Source organism: Camarhynchus parvulus, chromosome 5, assembly GCF_901933205.1.
Source record: "Camarhynchus parvulus chromosome 5, STF_HiC, whole genome shotgun sequence".
NCBI lineage: Eukaryota > Metazoa > Chordata > Aves > Passeriformes > Thraupidae > Camarhynchus > Camarhynchus parvulus.
In genome coordinates, this window is record NC_044575.1 from 36,431,240 (window position 1) to 36,451,477 (window position 20,238).

The 20,238-nt window shown below is 37.9% G+C and overlaps 2 protein-coding genes across 3 annotated transcripts in view; both read right to left on the reverse strand.

Annotated features, from left to right (window-relative positions):
* Nucleotides 1-201: 201 nt before the first annotated feature.
* EAPP (E2F associated phosphoprotein) lies at nt 202-5,249 on the reverse strand. Its single transcript, XM_030949329.1, has 6 exons — nt 5,122-5,249; nt 4,464-4,645; nt 3,734-3,823; nt 3,273-3,396; nt 2,315-2,434; nt 202-816 (listed from the first exon to the last, which is right to left on the reverse strand). Exons 1-6 carry the CDS (start codon nt 5,193-5,195, stop codon nt 555-557), a joined length of 852 nt encoding a protein of 283 aa, XP_030805189.1. The 5' UTR covers nt 5,196-5,249; the 3' UTR covers nt 202-554.
* Nucleotides 5,250-5,494: 245 nt separating this feature from the next.
* SNX6 (sorting nexin 6) overlaps nt 5,495-20,238 on the reverse strand; it is a 29,666-nt gene continuing 14,922 nt past the window's right edge. For both annotated transcript variants that reach the window (XM_030949006.1, XM_030949004.1), the window contains exons 9-14: nt 18,670-18,745; nt 17,358-17,397; nt 16,131-16,217; nt 15,016-15,175; nt 13,897-13,982; nt 5,495-7,324 (exon numbers count right to left, since the gene is read on the reverse strand). In XM_030949006.1, the coding sequence (XP_030804866.1) occupies nt 7,271-7,324; nt 13,897-13,982; nt 15,016-15,175; nt 16,131-16,217; nt 17,358-17,397; nt 18,670-18,745 (503 nt within the window). In that variant the 3' untranslated portion in view covers nt 5,495-7,270. The remainder of the gene's footprint in view (nt 7,325-13,896; nt 13,983-15,015; nt 15,176-16,130; nt 16,218-17,357; nt 17,398-18,669; nt 18,746-20,238) is intronic.

Below are 20,238 nucleotides of genomic sequence, written 5' to 3' on the forward strand. Positions count from 1 at the left end.
AATTTTCCTCCCCACTGGGGGAAGGGGTAGGGGGGAGTGAGCAAGCTCACTCCCTAGTGTGGCCTAGTTGCCAGCCAGGGTAAAACCGTAACAGAGACCACGTGTGCAAATCTACCAAGAACAAAAGCCTACTGACATCAAACATTCTGACTGAATGCTGTTTATCTCCTGCTAGAAAATAACCAATGCAGCTATGGAAAATCAGTTACTATAAAGTGTTTATTCCAAGAAGCCATTCTAATACACACTGAGATGATGAACGGATAGTATATATACAGGGAATGATCATAATATACAGATCTTACATGGTATTTACAAAATATTTAATCCCCAATGATACAACCCCCAACGGTGGGAATGAATATTGTTCTCATATACACGCAGTTAACTGTATGCCTTGTATAAACCTTGCAAAAAGTCCAACCATTATAAAGTTCTCAGATGAAAATGCACATTTTTAAGACCACATTTTCAAAAAGGCGAGTGTGCCTGCATTTCTAACACTTCCCACGCTCTTGAATACAGCACAGGATTTTTCCCCCTGCATTTCCACATTAGGAGTGGCTGGCCAGAACATTGAAGAAGTGAAAAACTTCATCTTTATCCATTACTGCTACTTCAGTTGAGCATTCGGTACATAATACTGGATGATATATTTCCTCTTCTTCTTGATTTGATTGTATAGAGCCAATTTCTTTGCTGTGCTTCCTTTTCTTACTTCTCTTTACCTTCTTTCTGTATTTCAGTATTTCCTCTTTGTTAACAACGCAGTTCATCACAAACATTGCTCTGTACTGTGTTTTGTAAGATTCATGTCTATGGAGAAGGGGAGAAAATGCAAGTCATACCATTCATACAACACTGCTTCCAAGAAATCTGTTACCATCACTGGATATGGGATTAAAGATAGGAAGTAACATGCCAAAGGGCTGAAAGCCAAATAAGTAGGAATTTTATAAACAGAAGTCACAGCTACAAAAATAATAAAAACATAGAATTGCAGCCATCTGTTGTTTTTTAAGGCATTTTTAAAAAATACTGTCTGTTGCTGAAAGAAACGCCCTGGAGTACAATGGTATTGGTATTGCAGAATTATGCATTGCTACATATACCTCATAATAGTAAAGGATCAGGAAGCTGTGAGTGTAAATGACTCATCTGCTGGCACTGACATCCTACAATGTCATGCTAGTCTGAAATTCCTTATTTATAAATAATATCATTGACATATCACGCTAGAAGCAGCATAATAAAACATAAAATTTCATCTGTCATCAGTCTGAACAACTGTATATCTGGAGTATGTAGCAAAATTCAGTACTGTAGTTCAATTTAACACAATGTCCCTCAGGCTGCAATTTTACAGCAGCCTGAACAAATTCAACAGTGGCTGCAGAAGTCCAATCTCGAATTCTGCTGGCTTATTGCTTGTATGACACTGTGCTGAGCTACTGAAGTGGATTAAACCCAGGAAAGACCAGTCTGACAATAAAAATATAGTCTTCTGGTAGCTTAGCAAATTGAAATACTTAACTACACAAAAAGATCAAGGAGTACCAGAGCCAGCAAAGCTAAACCAGAGAAAAACAGCACCCAGTACTTAGATGATTTCAGGCTATTGTGGAATTTCATCCTCTATCACCAAAAATACTCAATAAATGACAGGTATTTTATTCCTCATTTCAGAAGATTTCTTTCTACTTTACTCCAACTTCTAGAGTCCCTTCCTTAGCACCGGTCATCAGCATTAACTAGGCCTGCAATGCAGTCAGATACTGAATAGTAGCAAACCACACTGTGGACTCTCACCTAAATACCTTCCTGGCACTTTTAAATGTAACTGCACTCAAAACCCTAACTGCTGAGACTCAAACCAAGCAAGAATACACTATCTTTATTTTGTTTAATCCTCCTTTAACTAGACATTTTTAGACAAAAGTAACCTAGAATAGTTTTATGCCTCTAAACATCAAGCCAAAATATATATAGATAGGTATCTCTAAAATCCCCAATCTGCCCGAAATGCCTGTTGAGTCTCCACAATTATTATTTCTTTTTAAAATTTACCTAATCCACTATGCTAACGTTCTACCCTATTCTTCCCCACTCCACACTGCAGGTTAAACTGATTATCACTCTTACAAACCAGCATCTAACCCTAAATCTGACTCACGTCTACCTGCCTCCTCATTATTAGGGCCACCTTGCGAGACAGAGTTGATAAAAATCCATAGATCAAACTGAATATGCTAACAATACTACTGACCAAGAAAAAGAAATTACAAAAAAAACCCCTATTGTTCACTGTTGTTACCTCTGGCAGTCCAGGCATAGTGTTGTCATGCAGGCAGGGCAGTTCAGAACAGCATCACTATTTGGAACAGCTGCAGGTTTTGCCTGCTGCTGCTGTGGTGCTCTTCTCTGGTTCCGGTACCTACCAATTTGAGAGAAGAGGAAGCAGAGACAAAAAGTGAAATTACTGAAATTACATGCCCTTGCTGTTGGTCATGTCAATTCAATGTCAAACCTCTCTTTCCATTAAAATTCACCAATTAATACTTGGCTCATTCTGGACACCTTTTGCATTAAGTCAGCATAAATGAGAAGGTGAGGGGAAAACACATACCAGTATCTTCTGATTTACAGAGTATTTTCATTTGGGGAGACAAATACATGTGGCATGAGAATTTGTGCCTAACAGCCTTCTCCTCTGACAAAGCAGGTATCTCAAGTACAATCTCTGCAGGCAACATTCATTATCTTAATCAATAAATTTAGGTGGAAAATTTTACTTCTGCTGCAACAACCATTTTTCTACTTCAACTGTCAAAAAACCCTCATTAAAGTACCTTTGTATTGTTCCTGTTTTCTCTGCACATTTTGTGGCTTGCTAAGTTCAAAGTTTTCCAAAACCAGAAATTCACTATTTATCAGGAACAAATATTAATCAGCAATCAAATTATCTTGCAACAGTTTAATTCACAGCATGGTTGTTTAAATGAGATCTACAGACAAAAGTGGCTTAGAGAATTCTGAAATCTTGATTTTAAAAATTTTAAAGTTTTGTGTCGTTTTGAAGACTCAAGTTCTGTTATGTACACCCAAAACATTTTAAAGGCTTTTAAGTTTCTTATGCTTTAAGTTTATATATAAAAAATAGTTTCATATCATAGATTTGACAGCATTGGCTTTTTCTCTACATTTACCATTTTCATTTAAAATTTTCAGATTATGTTAAGCATCTTAGAATTCAAATATTTTTGGTTGCTTACCCTCTCCTCTGTGAGTCTACCCACTCTTGGTCTCTACTGTCTTCTTCTGGGTCATACAGCAGCTCATCATTGGAGAGAATCCGACGTTGCTGATGTTTTCTGTTTTTCCGGACATCCTGTGTATCTGGAAAAAAATGTGCAAGAACATATTCCATCCATCAGACACAAATTATCAAAATATACAATATACAATTTCCAATTTTCAATTTCCGTCCTTGCAACAAATCTAAACAGAAACTTACATGCCTGGCTCATCTCTCCTCCAAGTGCATGACCCCAAAGCATTACACTGGGATACATCAAAAAATTGCAGGAGCTACGCTGAGATGATATAGGCTGATAATTCCCCTCAAAAATGCTGCCTTCAAAAACAACCTCTTGACCCTCCACAGAGGATTTTACGGGATCTGAGAGAGTAAGTGGTAGTATAAAGATGCCCTCCCCTTGCCTCTGTCATTTACCTATTTTATCTTCATCCTCTGAATCAGAATCAAAGTAAATGTCATCATAGTATTTTGAAGTGCTGGTGGATCCAGTACTTGAGGAAGTACCTACAGGTGAAATTAGAAGTGGTAAGAACACCCCGCTAAAAGGACAGCAAGTATACAGCCCACAACAAACCTTTACTTTCAAGTTAATCTGTTCAGAGTGCTCTGTTCTACCTGAGTGTGTTAAATAACAGCTCTCCCAGTTTATTCCCACACCCATATCATTCACATCACTTGTGTTACTTCATTTACAGACATTCTCAGAGCAAAGCTGCTCCCTTCTCCCTCGAAGAGGAACCTCAGGTACCATTTGGAGGACAGTTTCTCCCAAGACTCCCTTTAGACACAGAGGACACCACCGTCATTCGGTAGGGCCTGTCTGTGCCCTACAGAATACACAAGACATTTTTAGTCATGTGAAAGAAATACAGGTGTGGCACATTGTTTCACAAACTTTGATTACAGTAAAATTCACTAAAAAAGTCCCCCAAAATTTCAGGGCCACAGAAGTTCAAAAATGCCAACATGAACTGCCAAGCAGTCACAGCCACTCTGCATCACAATTCCTATTCTGTGCTGTATGGATGTGTTGATGTAAATACTGCTACATATTCTTAACTATACAACCAAAACCTAAAGATTATTTGGCCACTAACACATAATTCAATATTTCATATGCAAGCAGATGTTAAGCTTGATTTACCCATTTCGGGTGATTTCCATTTGCCTTCCATAGTCTTCATGGTGGTGTTTAGTTCTGCTTCCATCTCCTTTTGGAACTCATCGTCGCTGGAAGACTCGCTCTCGCCAGTCAGGCACTCCCGTATCAGCTTCCGCTTCTGGTCAGGAGTGCCGTGCAGGAGCACGTCCACCTCATCCTCTGAGCTACAAACATCCAAATGGTACACACCTAATTATTACATACAGGCTAAAACGTGGACATAGTCACTTGGGGAATGAACATCTGAATTGTGTGGGTGCACGGGAGAGCCCTTACTCTTATGCTTATGGGCAAAGTACATATTAAAACACTTTATTAGCTTAGGAGTATTAAAACTCTGGTTTAAACGCAAAGGAGCTTCAGCCCACCGCGTGCGGCCTGCCACAACGCCCCGGCAGCTTCGCTCCGCGCAGGGCGCTGTGCGGTCAGAAGTCTAAATACGCCGGTTTCATGGAAATCGCCGCGGCTGATGAAGCGAGGCCGAGGCCGGTCCTCCCGCACTCTGCGGGCAGCCCGGGCTCGCTGCCCACGGCTTGGCACCGCCAGCGTCGCTGCGCGCCCAGGCCAGCACAAGCCAGTCGGGGAGCGGGGCCCGCCGCCGCCGGCCCGAGCCCACCCCCCGGCCGGCAGCTCCAGGCACCTGGTGAGCGCTCGCTCCTCGTCGCTGGGCTCCTCCACCACGTACGGATCATCCTCCTCCCGCAGGCGGCTCATGGCGCCACCGCTGAGCTCGCCCGCTGCCGCAGCCAGGCCCGGCCCAGCCCCTTCCGGGCGCCCGGCAGCTTCCGCCGGCCGAGCCCCGCCCGCCCTGCCGGAGAAAGGCGCCCTCGCCGCCAAAGCCCCGCGCAGAGCGGGGCCCGGCGGCTCCCGGGCCGGCCCGCAGCGAGGAGCGGGCAGGCGGGCTCCTTTCCCTTTTCTCCACGGAGTTGCAGGTCCTCGGGTCACGTTTTAAGCACTTTTTGCCAGAGTTACCGAGCCAGAGTTAGAGCTTTAAGAGATACACCCAATACGAAGAGGCTTGGAAAAAATTTAATGAGCTAGTAACACTCAACAGCGAGGACTAATCTAAAAACTGTTCCCACATCCTACTTAAAATATTTACAATATTGTTAACTATATATACATTGTCATCGTTGTCCCTTGTAGTCTATTTATAGATGAGTTCCTTAGGAATTATACCTGTTATATCTGGAAGATGAACAGCACAGTATTGGTGTAGTAGGCATTGCTGGGAATACTTTCTGTACTAAGTTGCCAAGATCCCCTGGGCACTGGGCATCGAAGCCTGAGGTGATGGGTACATGAATCAAAGCACAATGCAAACTTCTCTACCATTGCAATGTTCTGATGTGCAAGGCAGCAGGGTAAGTAGACAACACTGTGCAATTTACCCTATCTGAGAAAAACAAAACAAACCACACGCCCCTGTGTGGCAGTACAGGGCATCTGTAATCAGACACTGACTTACACTGATCTGCATTTCCAACCATACCATTCACCCAAACTTTGCTGCTCCACTCAAGGCCTGCAAACAGCATAATATTGCTTATAAAGCAGAAATCCCACTGTGAAGAGTGATTCATCAAGTAAAGCCTCATTTTATGACATTGTGAAATTACACAACATAGCAGCACCTATTGGAAAAGGGTCATAGTTCAAGGAAGGGAGACCAACCAATACAACTAACAATACTGGATTCATAGCTCTAAGTCTTAAGTCCAGTTAGCAGAATGAGATCCTCTTAACACACTCCTTTGTAGAGGGTACCTTCACTTTTTTCCTGAAGCAAAACATTTTATCTGTATGACAGTGGGGCAGTATTACTTTTCACTGATCTTTTATGCACCTTCTGAACTCCCTTCTGCTACTTTATTTCCCCTTTCTCAGAAGAAACCCAGGAAGTTCTCTCAAATGTATTTCTGCCAAAGAAATTGCAGAGTCAGCCACCAAGCTCAAAACAATTTAAGTACACTGGATAGGAAAGTCACAGACAAACAGATAAAACCTGAGAATGCAAGTGAAAAGTACTGGGCGAGTAGTGTCAGACCAATCCAATACTTAGTCAAGGGTTTTTACACAATGAATAGAGAAAAAAACCCAAATTAATCTAATTTACTAGAAAATACTAAGCTTATATATGATACAGTGTCTGCATCATTTTAGAAAAATCACTGATTTCATGGTTTATTTTACAATAATTGGATTAGTCTACAAGTTAAGGCAAACATACTAATGCATCTGCTTTTCTTTTTAAATCATAGTTATAAAGGTTACACAAAGTTCTCCAAAATTTCTAAGAAATGTTCACAATTGAAAAAAAGATAAGTTTTTTGATACAAGTACATGGAAAAAAAACTAAGACAGTGTATACAATGCCATTATAGTAACAATATTCAAATATCTAATGGTAATATTTAGGCCATTTGAACAATGTGCTTCAAATGGTGATCTTCAGAAATTACTTACAAAGGTAAATAAGATTGCAGCCGTATCATAGTATTCATAACATGAACATTATTATATTGGCTATTTTCACAAAACCCGAGCATTTGGTTTCTGAACAATGAAAGCGTATAATGATTAAATAAACATGAATATGTATGTATAACAAGTATGCTGTTCATATAGTCTGGAGCTACTTTCACATGTTTAATTCTTTTGAAAGAAGAAGCTTGCTTATGTGCACTTTGTCAAATGTTTTCTCCAGGGAATTGTAAATGCCTATTTAAAGTCATGAAAACAAAATCCAGAGGAGGGCAGCCCTTGTTAGTGGGAGGACGGACCGTAGCTTATGTGTCACCATTTAACACTGCCAGGCAGCTCTGCAGAAGCTGTAAGTTACCCTGTAAAAATAAAGAAAAATATCACCACATTTGTCTTCTTTCTTTTAAGCTTGTGACAGAACAGTGTTTTTTAAATAGCAACGACACAACTAAAGAATGGACAGGTTTTGAACTTACGGAAAAATATGTGTAACTTTTGTATTAAAAGTTTTTTTGAATGTAGGAATATAGTGTCATGGAAATAGAGAGCCAATCTGAGATTCAAAAATAAGCATTTAATACCCTTTCATGTTTCTTCCTAGAGGTCTAGTCTGGCCACAAAAACCATTCACTGCAGAGTGCTCTATCAGCAATGAAATTCACAGCTGCAAAGTTTAAAATATTTTATATAGCAGGGCCATTGCTCTGTCTCTAGAATGAGATCCCCTAAGTCTAAGTATTCATGTGCTACTGAATACTGTGGATACTGTATTCATCAGCAAATATTAAACAATTCATAGCACTCGGGATCTCCTCACTTATAGCAGCCATTCAAGCTGACAGCTTTATTCAAGGAGGAGGCCCTGTTAGAAAGACAGCAGACTGATCTATATGCTTAGCCAGGTGATTTAGCCATCGAGTTTAGCCATTACAGCTGGAGCTACAGAAGTGATTATCAGAACATTAACTCATCTTAAGTCTAAGCCAAGCTCTGACCACCTTTCCAAACACAGTTTTTAATCTTATTTACAGCATTCGGGCTCTACCATAAAAATATACAGACTGGTTTTCAGGTATCTGAATGAATTTAGAGAACTGATACTTTTGTGAATTAAGCAAATGTGATTGATAAGCCAGAATTTACTTTGCAGGAAAAAAACCCCACCAAAACAACTCAGTATTCATATGTTCATTCATATATGCTTAGATCACTTTAAACGACTAGCTATTCACTAAGAAATACCTGTACTACATTTGTTTCCAAATCTGAAATCTCTATGTAAGAAAAAAATGTCAGGCTGTTGACAGTGTTAAGAGTAATTCCTATCAGGTTCAGATAAAATGCAGGAAAAAGCAGTCTGAATGCCCAGTTATGAACAGGGAAGAAACTGCTGACTTCTAAAACAATTTTTGGATCAAAAAAGAAACATATAAAAAATTCAGACACACAAAAACATGTAAGTATCTGTGATTTCCTTGCCTTTCATAAACAGTCCACAGAAGTCCCTAAGAATTTGTAAATACTCCTTCAGTTAAAAGTGCTCCAGTGATTTGTGATAGATAAGCAGGACATTCATCCCTCAGCCCCAAAAGCTAAAATCATAATTCTATGCCCCCTTCAGGTTCTTATAATCCAGATTAAGCAATTAACTGATTTAAAGGCTTAAAAACAGATTCCCAGTTATGCCTACTAAATCCTTCTCAGTCTTATCTAGAAGGCAGCAATATCAGTTACAGCTTCAACAGCTTTTTTGTCTCTTTATGTCTAGACAGGCAGAGGACAGTGACAAGCTATTTTTCAGAAGGCTTGTAATTTGGTGACATGAATAAGTTCTATATAAGCAAGATACATGAGGACTTGGTGGCCCATCCTTGTGGTGTACAGGATTCATAAATCTAAGGTCTCTGCTACTGAAAAGTGGATTCTTGACTGTAATGATCTAATGAATTGAAAAGAATACTTGAGTCTGAAGTCTTCCGTCTTCAAATGGAATTCAATCTGAAGTACACTTATGGACTGCATACATTACCTGTAACTAAAGTGTGACAATAATCTTTTGGCCATCTTATTACAAAAGCATGAAGTATATTTGTAATTTACAGACCATTATGTAGCACTCTAAAAAAAAAAGTTACCAGAACATCTGTGCTGGACTTGGGTAGAATTAATTTTCTTCTCAGTGGCTAATATGGGGATATATTTTGGATTTGTGCTGAAAATTATGTTGATAACATAGAGATGACATAATGGTTGCCAAGCAGCTCTGACTCTGCCTTTCCTGCTTCTTGTACTGGCACGCTGGAGAAGTGGCTGGCGGCGCACAGGAGATGGGAGGGGACACAGCTAGTACAGCTGACCCCAAGTGACCAAAGGGATGTTCCAGACCATATGACATCACGCTCAGTACATCAGGTGGGGAAAATAAGAAGGAAGAGGGGGGCATTCAGACTGTTGTCTTCTCAAGTCACTGTCACACATAATGGGGCCCTGCTCTCCTGGAGATGGATGAACATCTGCCTGCCCATGGGAAGCAGTGAATAAAGTCCTTGCTTAGCTTTGCTTATGTGCATGGCTTTTGCCTTCCCTGTTAAACTGTCTTTAACTCAACCCACCAGTTTTCTCACTTTTCTGAGTTTTAGTTGCCAGCTGAGGTTAAACCTCATCACAACATCCTTTACACCTCAGTCATTTCCAGACTAAGCCAGCCAGTCTACTCAAATTTTCCAAATAAGCACATAATTCATTGTCATTAGATCAAATTTACAAAGTTCACAAGAACCACCTTGCTTAACTTATAATAAATCAAGGACAATAGAAACTGTGAACCATTACTCCTTGTGGCTGCAGTATCTGAAATATTTGACTTACATCACCACAGCACGAGAAAGTCCAATACATTCAGATTCAGAAAAGTGTTTCTTGCCAGCTCACACTCCTAAGCTGTAGATATTAAAATTATTGGCAGAACCACAGTGACACAAACATCCTTTTCAGGAAAGAAAGAATTACTGACAAAACATTTCAGCAAATCCCTTAGCACTGCATTTTGCTTACTTCCTTCTTCTGTCAGCTCCAAACAGACATCTGTTGCTAGTACACAAGAAATTCTTTTTCCAAAAAACACAGAGAGGCAAGAGTGTATATGTTAGTATTTGTGGAAAATAAATGTTTCTGTTTATTTACGTGAAGGAAGTGACTCTCTTACTCAGTTACAATTCAATGTCAAAAGACTCCAAATGTACAGCCAAGGCTATGAATGCTGTATGATTATAACTGTAGCAGTTTCACCAGCTATCAAACCTCCCTTCCTGAACACAAAGTCCAACATAGGAATACCTCAAAATCCAACCATTTAAAATACTGAACAGTACACTAAATGCAGCTTTGGCACCAAAATGGCCAAACACCGACTCAGGTCTTACATTAGCTACAGCTGCATTAAGTCATGAAGAAACACAGAACTAGCAAAACAGAAGCTAAGCACTACCTACGGGGGTAATCAGCCAGAATGGCCACAGAAAAAGAAGTATCAGTATGTTTAGAGTAGGTCACTGGCCAATGATAATCTAAAGCTTCAGTTTGGCAGCTATTCTAAATAGATCTAGGGTACATGCTGCTGCTAAGAAAGCAGCTCTCTTTTATTACCAGACCCTCCCAGACAAAACTGTGTGTTTTGATACAAGGGATGTTGTGAAAACAAGACAAAGTAAAGCTTAGGAAAACCCAGAGCAACTTTCAGCGCCTTCTTACTATGCAGCTGCACACATAACTGTGCCAACATAAGGGAAAGGGAGAATCATGCATCATCATCCTTCCTGGCAGCAGTCTGCCCTTTCATCGACTTAAAGCAAACCCAAACCACAGTCTGATTTTTAGCTTTTTCAAAAGTCTTGAGTTGTAATTCAAAAGGATAAGAGGATATTAACAATACTTCCAAGAAGTATGTTACAGGGAAGTAGTATGAACGTAACTGGACAGAGAGGGTTTACTTAGAATTTGTATGTACAGTGTCCCTGATTTACTGAGTTTATTTCCCTACAGCCCTCAAGTCTTCTACAGCTACAGGCGGGTATAGCTCACAAAATGCAAGCTGTGCCTCAGAACCTTCTCTCAATTCTTTGGTCATTCTTGACTTCTTCTGTACAGCAACCTTTGTATTTTAGGATTCGTGTTTTTCTTTCCACACAGAGCAAGTAACTTTAAACTGCAAGTCAAGCAGCAGCCTTCATTGTGTCTGAATTCCTCCAAAAAAGCCTCTCAGGTGAGTTCAGCACCCACTGATACATCATATTTCAGCTCTGTATTTTTTGTGTGAGGCAGCTCCAAATCCAGAAGACACATGGCTAGATTGATTCAGAAACAGATACATCTGCATGGTATCTAGTCTGGAAGCACTCACTACTGAAAAAGAAAACCCATAATAGAAGACTTCTAGCAAAAGGCTGCAGCAGTGGGTATCCATTGTCCCCAGATCTCTTCCCTACTTAGCATTTTTGCTGGAAGCAAGCACGTGCACTTGGGTAATAGGTCATGTTGCAGAGTTTGTCAGCACTGCGCTCCACACTCCATTGACCGAGCAATTGCCATTTTGTTGCTACTAAAGCTTCATACCCCTGCCTCCAGGAAGTGCAAAAGCACAGAGACTGCCAGCATCAGGCAAATTATTTTGCCAAAAACCTAGATGCAGGGGGCTTTTGATCTGACGTAATTAACTGACTGCCCATGTGAAAAACATGGCTTTCTTTTATGCTTCCACTAGTCTTCAAGAGGAATTAGGTGTCTAGAAACAGCCCAGCTTAGCCCAGTCAAAACGAGGGCTATCTAGTCCTTGAAATGGAAGCATTGTTCATGATTTGCATTTCAGTCATATTCCTCTAGCACTGCTCTAGAGTATTGTGCCCTCTAGCACATCAGGGCACAATACTACATCAAAAAAAAAAAAACCAAACCAAACAACCCAACAAACAAGTCTTTTAATATCTTATTTCTTCTCTTATGGAACTAACCAAGAAAGTGTCCATCAAACCATTTCATCCTTCAATACTCTGTATAGACTAATAAAAACCTATCCATAAGGCTCTCTTCAAATACCTTGGTTACTGCATTAATAAGAACATTCCCCATTATATAATGTTGAAAAATACAACCTACTGTACTTGTAAATTTTGTAATAATCAAACCCAGAATTCACAGGAAGAAAAACACTGCAACCAAACTGATCCATCTGTAGCTTAGCTTGTTTTTAAATATGAAACAGCAGCATTGAAAAAGAGAATTTTCAAACCTAGTGAGAAACTTCATTCATCTTTCATTCAACAAGTTAAAGTATTTGTTAATGTTTCAATTTATCATTCTTAGTCAAAATGACCTTTTATTATTGTAAAGCTTTAAAGATTAAAAACTGTCTGGTGAATGGTGTGCTCCATGATGAAGTAGGTGAAAAGGGTCAGCAAAAAAAAATCATCTTCAAAAGCAGAACTACAATTCAGAGCTTCTATTACAGCTTCATGGACTCCTTGTTATTAAATTTACTAAGACAAGGTAAGTCACAGACAGACTATACAAAGAAATTAGTGTTAAACACAAGCTGTGGCAACAAACTAAAGCTAAAAATCTTCAAGCACTTCCAGGTACTGAGGACACAGGAAACACATATCAAGTTGAAAGCTACAGAATTTAAGCATCTTCCCCCTGCATTCCACAGTTATTAGTTGTCAAAATTAAAGAGAATATTATTCCAACATTGTGACTCGCATAGTTAAAAGAAGTGATTCTTTAATAGAAGACAGAGACATTGTCTAAGCATTCCACTTCAAGGCATGTGGAGACTTCAGCAAGAGTCAGTTACAGGAGATGATGAAGAGTCAATGACTGAAGCAGGACAGAAGCAGTCCCTTACTAAAGCACAATATGGCAAATCAATAAAAACTGTTCAAGTAAGATTGCTAGGACTATTTAAAGTAAGGACTGTTCATCTGAAAAAGAGTAATATGTTCCATACGTTACTGATTACTTTACCAGCAAAACAAATATCTCATTAAGTTTAACTTAGACTACAAAGATCTTAAAAAAAAAAGTTCCCCAAACAACCCTTTTATTACTGCACATGGGTTTTACAGGCAATGGGTTTAGCAGAAGGAAGAATGACACCATCAACACTACTGAAAAGAAAGTAAAGCAGCAATACACTTCTTAACAAGTCCTTTCAACATATATATTCTGAGTTAATTCACAGCTTCCTAACCAATGCAGTTTCAGATTTGAAGAGAAATGCTAAAGAACTGATTTTTAAAAGAAAGCAGCCTCCAGCTGTAAGACTGTTCAAATAAGAGACTGTTGTAGTCATCTATGAAACCAAATACATTGTGAAATTTAAGGACAATACAGGCCTCCTAAGGTTATTTTCCCACAAAAATTTATGTTTCTGAAAAGGCTATCTGCAACATGCCTCTTTTGTTAATGGTTTAGAGTTTAAAGGCAAAAAGGTTCAAAAAGCATACTCATCATACCAGACAGGCCAGTGTGATCTCAGGCTTAATATCCTATACATCAAGTCCCAAAATATGGCTAACAGGAGAAACCACTTCCTTTCTCATAGTGAAATGGAGAGATGAAGTTTTAAAAATAGGTACGTTTTCAAATTCTGTAGATATAAATATCAAACAGTCAAATAACTACAAAACTGAAGGCAAAATTCTTTTCCAGGATATGAGTTTTCCAAAGGCACCTCAAGCATACCAATCTCTCAGAGACACTTCACCTATACTTCATTTTCGCTTTATTAAAGAAATTTAATCTTTCTGGACAAAACTTAAAATTCTCCTTCCTGAATGTGAAGTGTGTATCACCCAACAACTGTAGCCATCTTGGTTAATCAAGCATATAATATTCAAAATCACTTGAAATATAGGCCAAAAAGGATCACAGTTACCTTAGCATGCTTTAATTCCAGTTCTGCTAGTTCCACCAGATTTTTCCTGAATGCTGCAACTCTTCTTGTCTTAAAGTCTATCAGTTCTATAGAAAATAAAAGCGGACTCATTAACAGTATCCCTGCTAGTGACCTCAGCTATTAAAAGATATTTCTTCAGGTAAAGGGTGAGAGAAAGAAAAGAGAAAACCCTCATGTTTAATCTCAGCACATTCTGGGCTCAAAAATACTGCCACACAGTTGGAAGAAAGCAAACCATCACTGCAGCTCCTCACTTCTAGGTAACCTTTTGTGGACACTAAGCTCTTTTGAAAAAAGACTGCCAAGTGGATGCTTTTAACATTTATTTCTCTTATTCCACTGCACTATTCTTTCAAGGCTGATACTTGAAAGTCTTCAGGGAATATACTAAGCTAAAACTAGGGTGAACAACAGTATGCCTTCTGCATATACCATTGTAGCTAACAGGATCACTCATTCTCCATTGTCTCACTTACAGGAATCATTAACCAGATTTACAGGCTCAAACAACTCTTCAATGATAAAAACAGGAGAGCATAGTGTTTAAACCTTGAACAGATCTGCCACAAATGATGACTCAGATACCTACTAACTCACTGAAGTTTAACCTAAAGAAGACAGTAAGTTTCCAGAAGAAAAGTAACATGTAAATAAGGTTCCTTTTCTCTATTAACTCTGTAATTCAGTGAAATCTCATTTCATTATTTCTCCCTTCGCTAATGCAGTACCGTATCTGTGACAGACTGGTGCCTTCACAGAAGAAAGCATAAAACCAGAAGGGGAATTTTAACAACACTAAAGCATTTGTTTGCTATTACTGCTAACAGTTATAATTTTGTATCCTAGCTTATGTATGTGGAAAAAAAGCTTAACAAGTAATTTGCACCTAAACTTTGCTTTACCTATCAAAGCTATAAGAAGCCAAAGAAAAATATAATTTGAACTTTCTAAAATAAATAAATAATAATTAAAATATAATATTCCTGCTTAGGAAACAGTACAAAAATATATTTTTATTAATTACATTAATTCTCATTAATAACATACTAAAATGTTAATTTTCAAGTAGTAACATAGGATCAAGGACCACCCAAATACCTTGTTTTGCTGATTCAGAAATTTTCTCAAATTTCTGACAGCATATTTGCTGAGTAGTTTCAGCTTGCAGCACATCTTTATTTTTTGCTCTTGCTTTATCCAATGCCTTATTAGCATTTTCATAATCCACTAGTGACCTAGATCTTCTATATAGGAGATCCTATTAAAAAAACAAAGGTTGTATGGAGTTTATAAGACTCTCTCCAAGGTTTTATTATATTCCAAGTAATTTAAAAATCAAATTAATTTCTGTCCTTGTTGCTGTATTTCAGTTCTTAGTAAATTATTTGCATTCACTTTAATTTCTGTCCTTGTTGCTGTATTTCAGTTCTTAGTAAATTATTTGCATTCACTTTACTTCATCCTCCAAGTCACAGGAATGTCCATACTAGATCAGATCCACAACACAATACTGTTTGGTCTCCATCTTGTCTGACAGAGGCTAGCAACAGATGGCTTAGATCAAACTCCAAAAAGCCAAAGAAGACAAACCATGGGAAATTTCACAGCTTCTTAGATTAGAAACAAACTGCATTTAGATTATGTATCTGAAATACACACAGAGCCCAAGAAGCAGTAGCAACATTTTTTGTGCAACAGTTTGTGATCTTGTAACTACAGACGTTTACTGTCAAATGCTTGCTCATTCTGTGATATTACTTAATCATCTCACACCAAACAATAGTAAGAATGAAATTTTCTGTAAGTACAGAATATCAAATTCAGCCCATGTGTTTTTGTATCAGCACTAGTAGATTATATGGAATATCCAATTTTCATAGTTAAAAAAAAGCAGAATTGCTTGCAATTACAAACACCAAACACACTGCAAACACGAAAACAGCCCTTCCAGTGTTTCTTGTTACTGCATGATTTGGCCTTGACAAGTGGCTTACTCAGTTCCACACAGTCAGTCCCACATCAGCAACGACTTTGTTACTCCTTATATTCAACAGAAACAGGTTTTACAGCTAAGGGAAAAACTGCAGGCTAGAGGAGGCAGCATTTTAGTCTATCAGTATTGTGAGTTGATGAACCCATGTCACTTTCTCTCTTTTTTTTTTTTTTTTTGTTAAAAACCCACAATTTCACTGAACATATACCCATAGATTCACCTTAGCAGCTTGAGATTCCCTAAGGTAATATTTCAGAAGATCAGAAAGCTTAAGATCTTCATCAGCAGATACTCGAGCCTCTATTTTCTGGAAAAACAAAACAAAACACCACCATAAAACAAAAAAACAGTAAGCAAAAGGATCAACTTAAAAACAACCAGACTTTGGGTTGCATATATCAAAGAATATGATACAAATTAAATGTACGATATGCAGTACACAACAGATGGTCTATTTCAAAAATTAAGATCAGGCTTTAATAACAGCATACTTAAATATGCAAAATGAGAAGCAGTATTAGGATTTTGTATTAAAATGTAAGGAATAAGCTATTCTGTGAGCAGTAATTGACAACTTGCTTTCTGTATTAAAAACTGCTTTTTTTTCCCCAATAGCAATTATATTTATCATATGCTAGAAAAAATGTAGAGAAACAAACTTATATTAAGAGTTGCACAAGCAGTTTTATATTGTTGTTGAAATCAAAGGAAAACAAATTTTTAAGGCACCTTTGCAGAGTAATTGTGTAACTGCATGTGCTAAATGGTCTAAAACCCAATTAACTCATTAGCTTGCATTCAAAACAGATTAGAAATAGTCTGCAAGTGCATATTTAAACCCTAATTTTAAAAAGATAATTTCTGAAATTAGACATTTTGTTTTGAGTCAAAGCAAGTAATTCTGTCAATTTTCTTTAAAGTACGTGTTTATACAGATACAATTGTCAGTTTAGGAAATGCACACATTTTTCATATAGAAGTTTTCCTGATACATGGCATACATCTTCTCTCTACCAAGCCAAATAAGTAAGGCAAAAGAGAAGATATATGAAAAACTGGTTACAAGCATAAGCAATATTACTTTTGAGTCAAATAATTGCAGAAACAGATCTTGGCTCCAGAAAAAAAGCAGCATGACCACCTTTTTTTTGTTGGATTAAGGATTCAATTTCTTCATTTCTTTTATCCATAACAAGTTCTGTGATTCCCAGTAACAAGTATGGAAGACCTCATAGCATTTTAGAGGAACAGAAGGGTATTACAGCAGACTGCCTAGAAATGTTTAGTAGACTGAGGAGTCCAAAGGTTCATTTTACAAAACACAACTGAAATCTTACACTTTCTCATTTCATACCACACATTGCTTAAATGCTCCATCTAGAAGCACCCATATTAATTCACATATTAATGCCTTGTTGACACATGATATCCGTTTCATAGTACATACCCTTGTTTTGTCAAATAACTCTGACACCTTCAGAAAAAACCTGTGCAAAGGAAACAGCTCATATTACAACATTGTTTTGAACAGTCTAATTTCTCGAACTCACACTATCGTCTGTGTCTGGCAATAAAGATTGCAAAGGCATTGCTTACAGTTATAATTCACAGAACTCAGAGAACATACCTAGTTTCAAACTTCAAACATGTGGGAACTGGGCAGTGTAAGAAAGGCAAGGGACAAACAAAGCATGACAGATGGATATTTTTAAGTAAAGAATAATTGCTCAGCTCCTCAAGGATTCTTTATGCTTCTGTGAATTAAACCCCTAACACCAGCACCATGGTCAATGGTCTCACACTGTTATCAAGTGTCCTATACACAAATTTGAATGTACTTTTCTTCACCCAGTAAAAATGACATATGTCCTACTTGGAATTCAGGGATGCTGAGCAGCAGTGTGGCAACATCTCCACTGCAGGTGACAATACAGGGCTTTAGTCCTAGAGCAGACTGAATTACAGTCAAGTGATACTATTTTGACAGAGGACAGATATGATTTCTGACACACCCTAAAGGACTACAAAAAATATCAATACTATCATCAAAGTATCTGGTATATAAGCTATGACCACATCTGGAAGTATATCACTGTAAATCAGGTATATTAGAAAGTTAACTTTCATGTCCTACCTGTCATCACACTGACACCAACATAACACTATGTGTGTATGTTGACAAGCACTGACTTCTTTAAGGTAGTAACCAAATTTTATTGTCAGATACACCAGACTTCATCTTCAAGCAAATCACTGAAAGACTAAAGGACAAACATCTGTACATAGAGATACCCTTCTAAAGTTCTGGGGATCCCTGGAGATTCCTTTGTTTTCCTGAGGGCAGTAAACTTGCCAGAACAGCAGGAACTATTTTTCAGGATGTTGGTACACTCAAAAAAAAAAAAATTCATAGACTCCGACTGAGACCTGTGCTTGCTGCATATATCAAAGAATTTGGAATATTTTTTTAATGGTGAACGAATTGTGGGGTTTTTTCCTTATTTGATGAGAACTTTTCCATCTCAACTGTCCAATTTTCTACAGACTTTAGAAATTGGCATTTTTTTACAGACGGATATTAAAACAAAACTGTTAAATGCAGCCTGCTAAAGCAATGAAATACTAGAGGAGAAAATGATTTCATGTCATACAGCTGTAACAAGTTCTGGTTTTCTCCTAACAAGAGCTACCAATCTCACAGGCCACCATTAAGATTCCTACACAGCAAATTGCCCCATAGGTTATTAACAATATCTTACTTGCATATATCTGTGGAGTCCTGCGTTCCTAATGCATATAATGAAGAACCAATTCTATTATAGTCATCCGCCACATCTAGAAAAACAAACAAGCACTTGTTTTACTACCTCAATCCTCTTCTTTCTGGAAATTTTGAAATTCCTTTCTTCAAAAATAGGTATTTTTCTAAAAGGACATGCTTTAACACAGAAGTAGAAATAAAATAGCAATCTCATTACTTAATAGGAAGGATAACTTCACACAATAAAAACAGTGGTTTCACCAAATTGTGCAGTCTGCAATTTATCTAGGAGTATTTTATGCAGTTACAACCTGCTAGGTGAATTAATTGTGCAAATTTTTTAGGTTTTATTTTGGTGGAAGATGTACAAACTTAATGGTTAAAGTCTGAATTTAAATATTATTTTAAAACCATTTGGGAAAAAAAATCACAGTTTAACAGTAACAAAGCCTGTGTGCTTGAGAGAAGTTAATTGACTACAAACCCCAAACTACAAAAAATACAGCACTATATACACAACACATTTTCTAGCACATCCCTGTTTTTAGAAAACCCTTACATCTTCGATAAGCAGTTAATGGTTAAAGTAGCATTAGTGTCAAATCACTTTAAACAATAAATTAGAAGCAACATTTGTAAGAAGGCTGCATAATTTGACTAGTGAGGTATTGCTATATAATATAAAAAACATAAAAAACAAATCTTTGCATACAGACCTTTTCTAAAAAGCTTTAAATATTAACTCAATGGATGATGAAAAATACCAGATCCAAGCAATGAACAGGAAAATAAATTTGTTTGTTATTTCTGAAGTTTGTATGCCTTTAAGCAGAAATATTTTTTCCTAATAACACAACCTTAACAGATTGAGTGGGTCAGCTTCCACATAATTCATTACTCCATGCATTATCAACACAGCTGGTTAGAGTGAAGAATGGTATTAGGAAGCAATTAATCTCCCCTTCTATTCCTCCAATTTCAACATAAAAATTGATTTTCTGCTGGAAATAGCAAGTTGGTGTCTTTGCAAGACCTGCAGCTCTCTGTTGATCATGTTATCCATAAACTACAGATTGCCCATTTCCAAAACATGTTTCCCAGGTCATTGCTCTACTCCTCTAGCCAGAATTTCAAAAGGTGCCATTTGTCCCAATTCACAGTTTGGCAGAAGTTGTCAGTAAACACTGTATGCGATTTGAGCCTGGAAACCAACGAAGCTTTGTCATGAGTTTGATCAATCCTTTCCCAACAGATCCTCTACAACCTAATTTCAAAGGATTTTCTCACTTCTACAGCCAATGTTAAAGCCTTTGTTAAAGCCTTTCTCACTCTGTAAATAAATCTTGGCACTTCATTACCATGAATTTTAAGAAAGCAGCCAAAACCACCAGAAACCACTTCAGGTGGGAACTGAATCCAGATACAGGGCCTTAGCTCATTGAGCCATAACTGACTCTTTCCATCTTCTAGCACAGACACTAAAACTACAAGACTCAGCATTCATGCAACAGCAAGAGAAGCATCTGAAGAACTCAGTAAATTCTTGGTTTAACATCTCATCCAATAT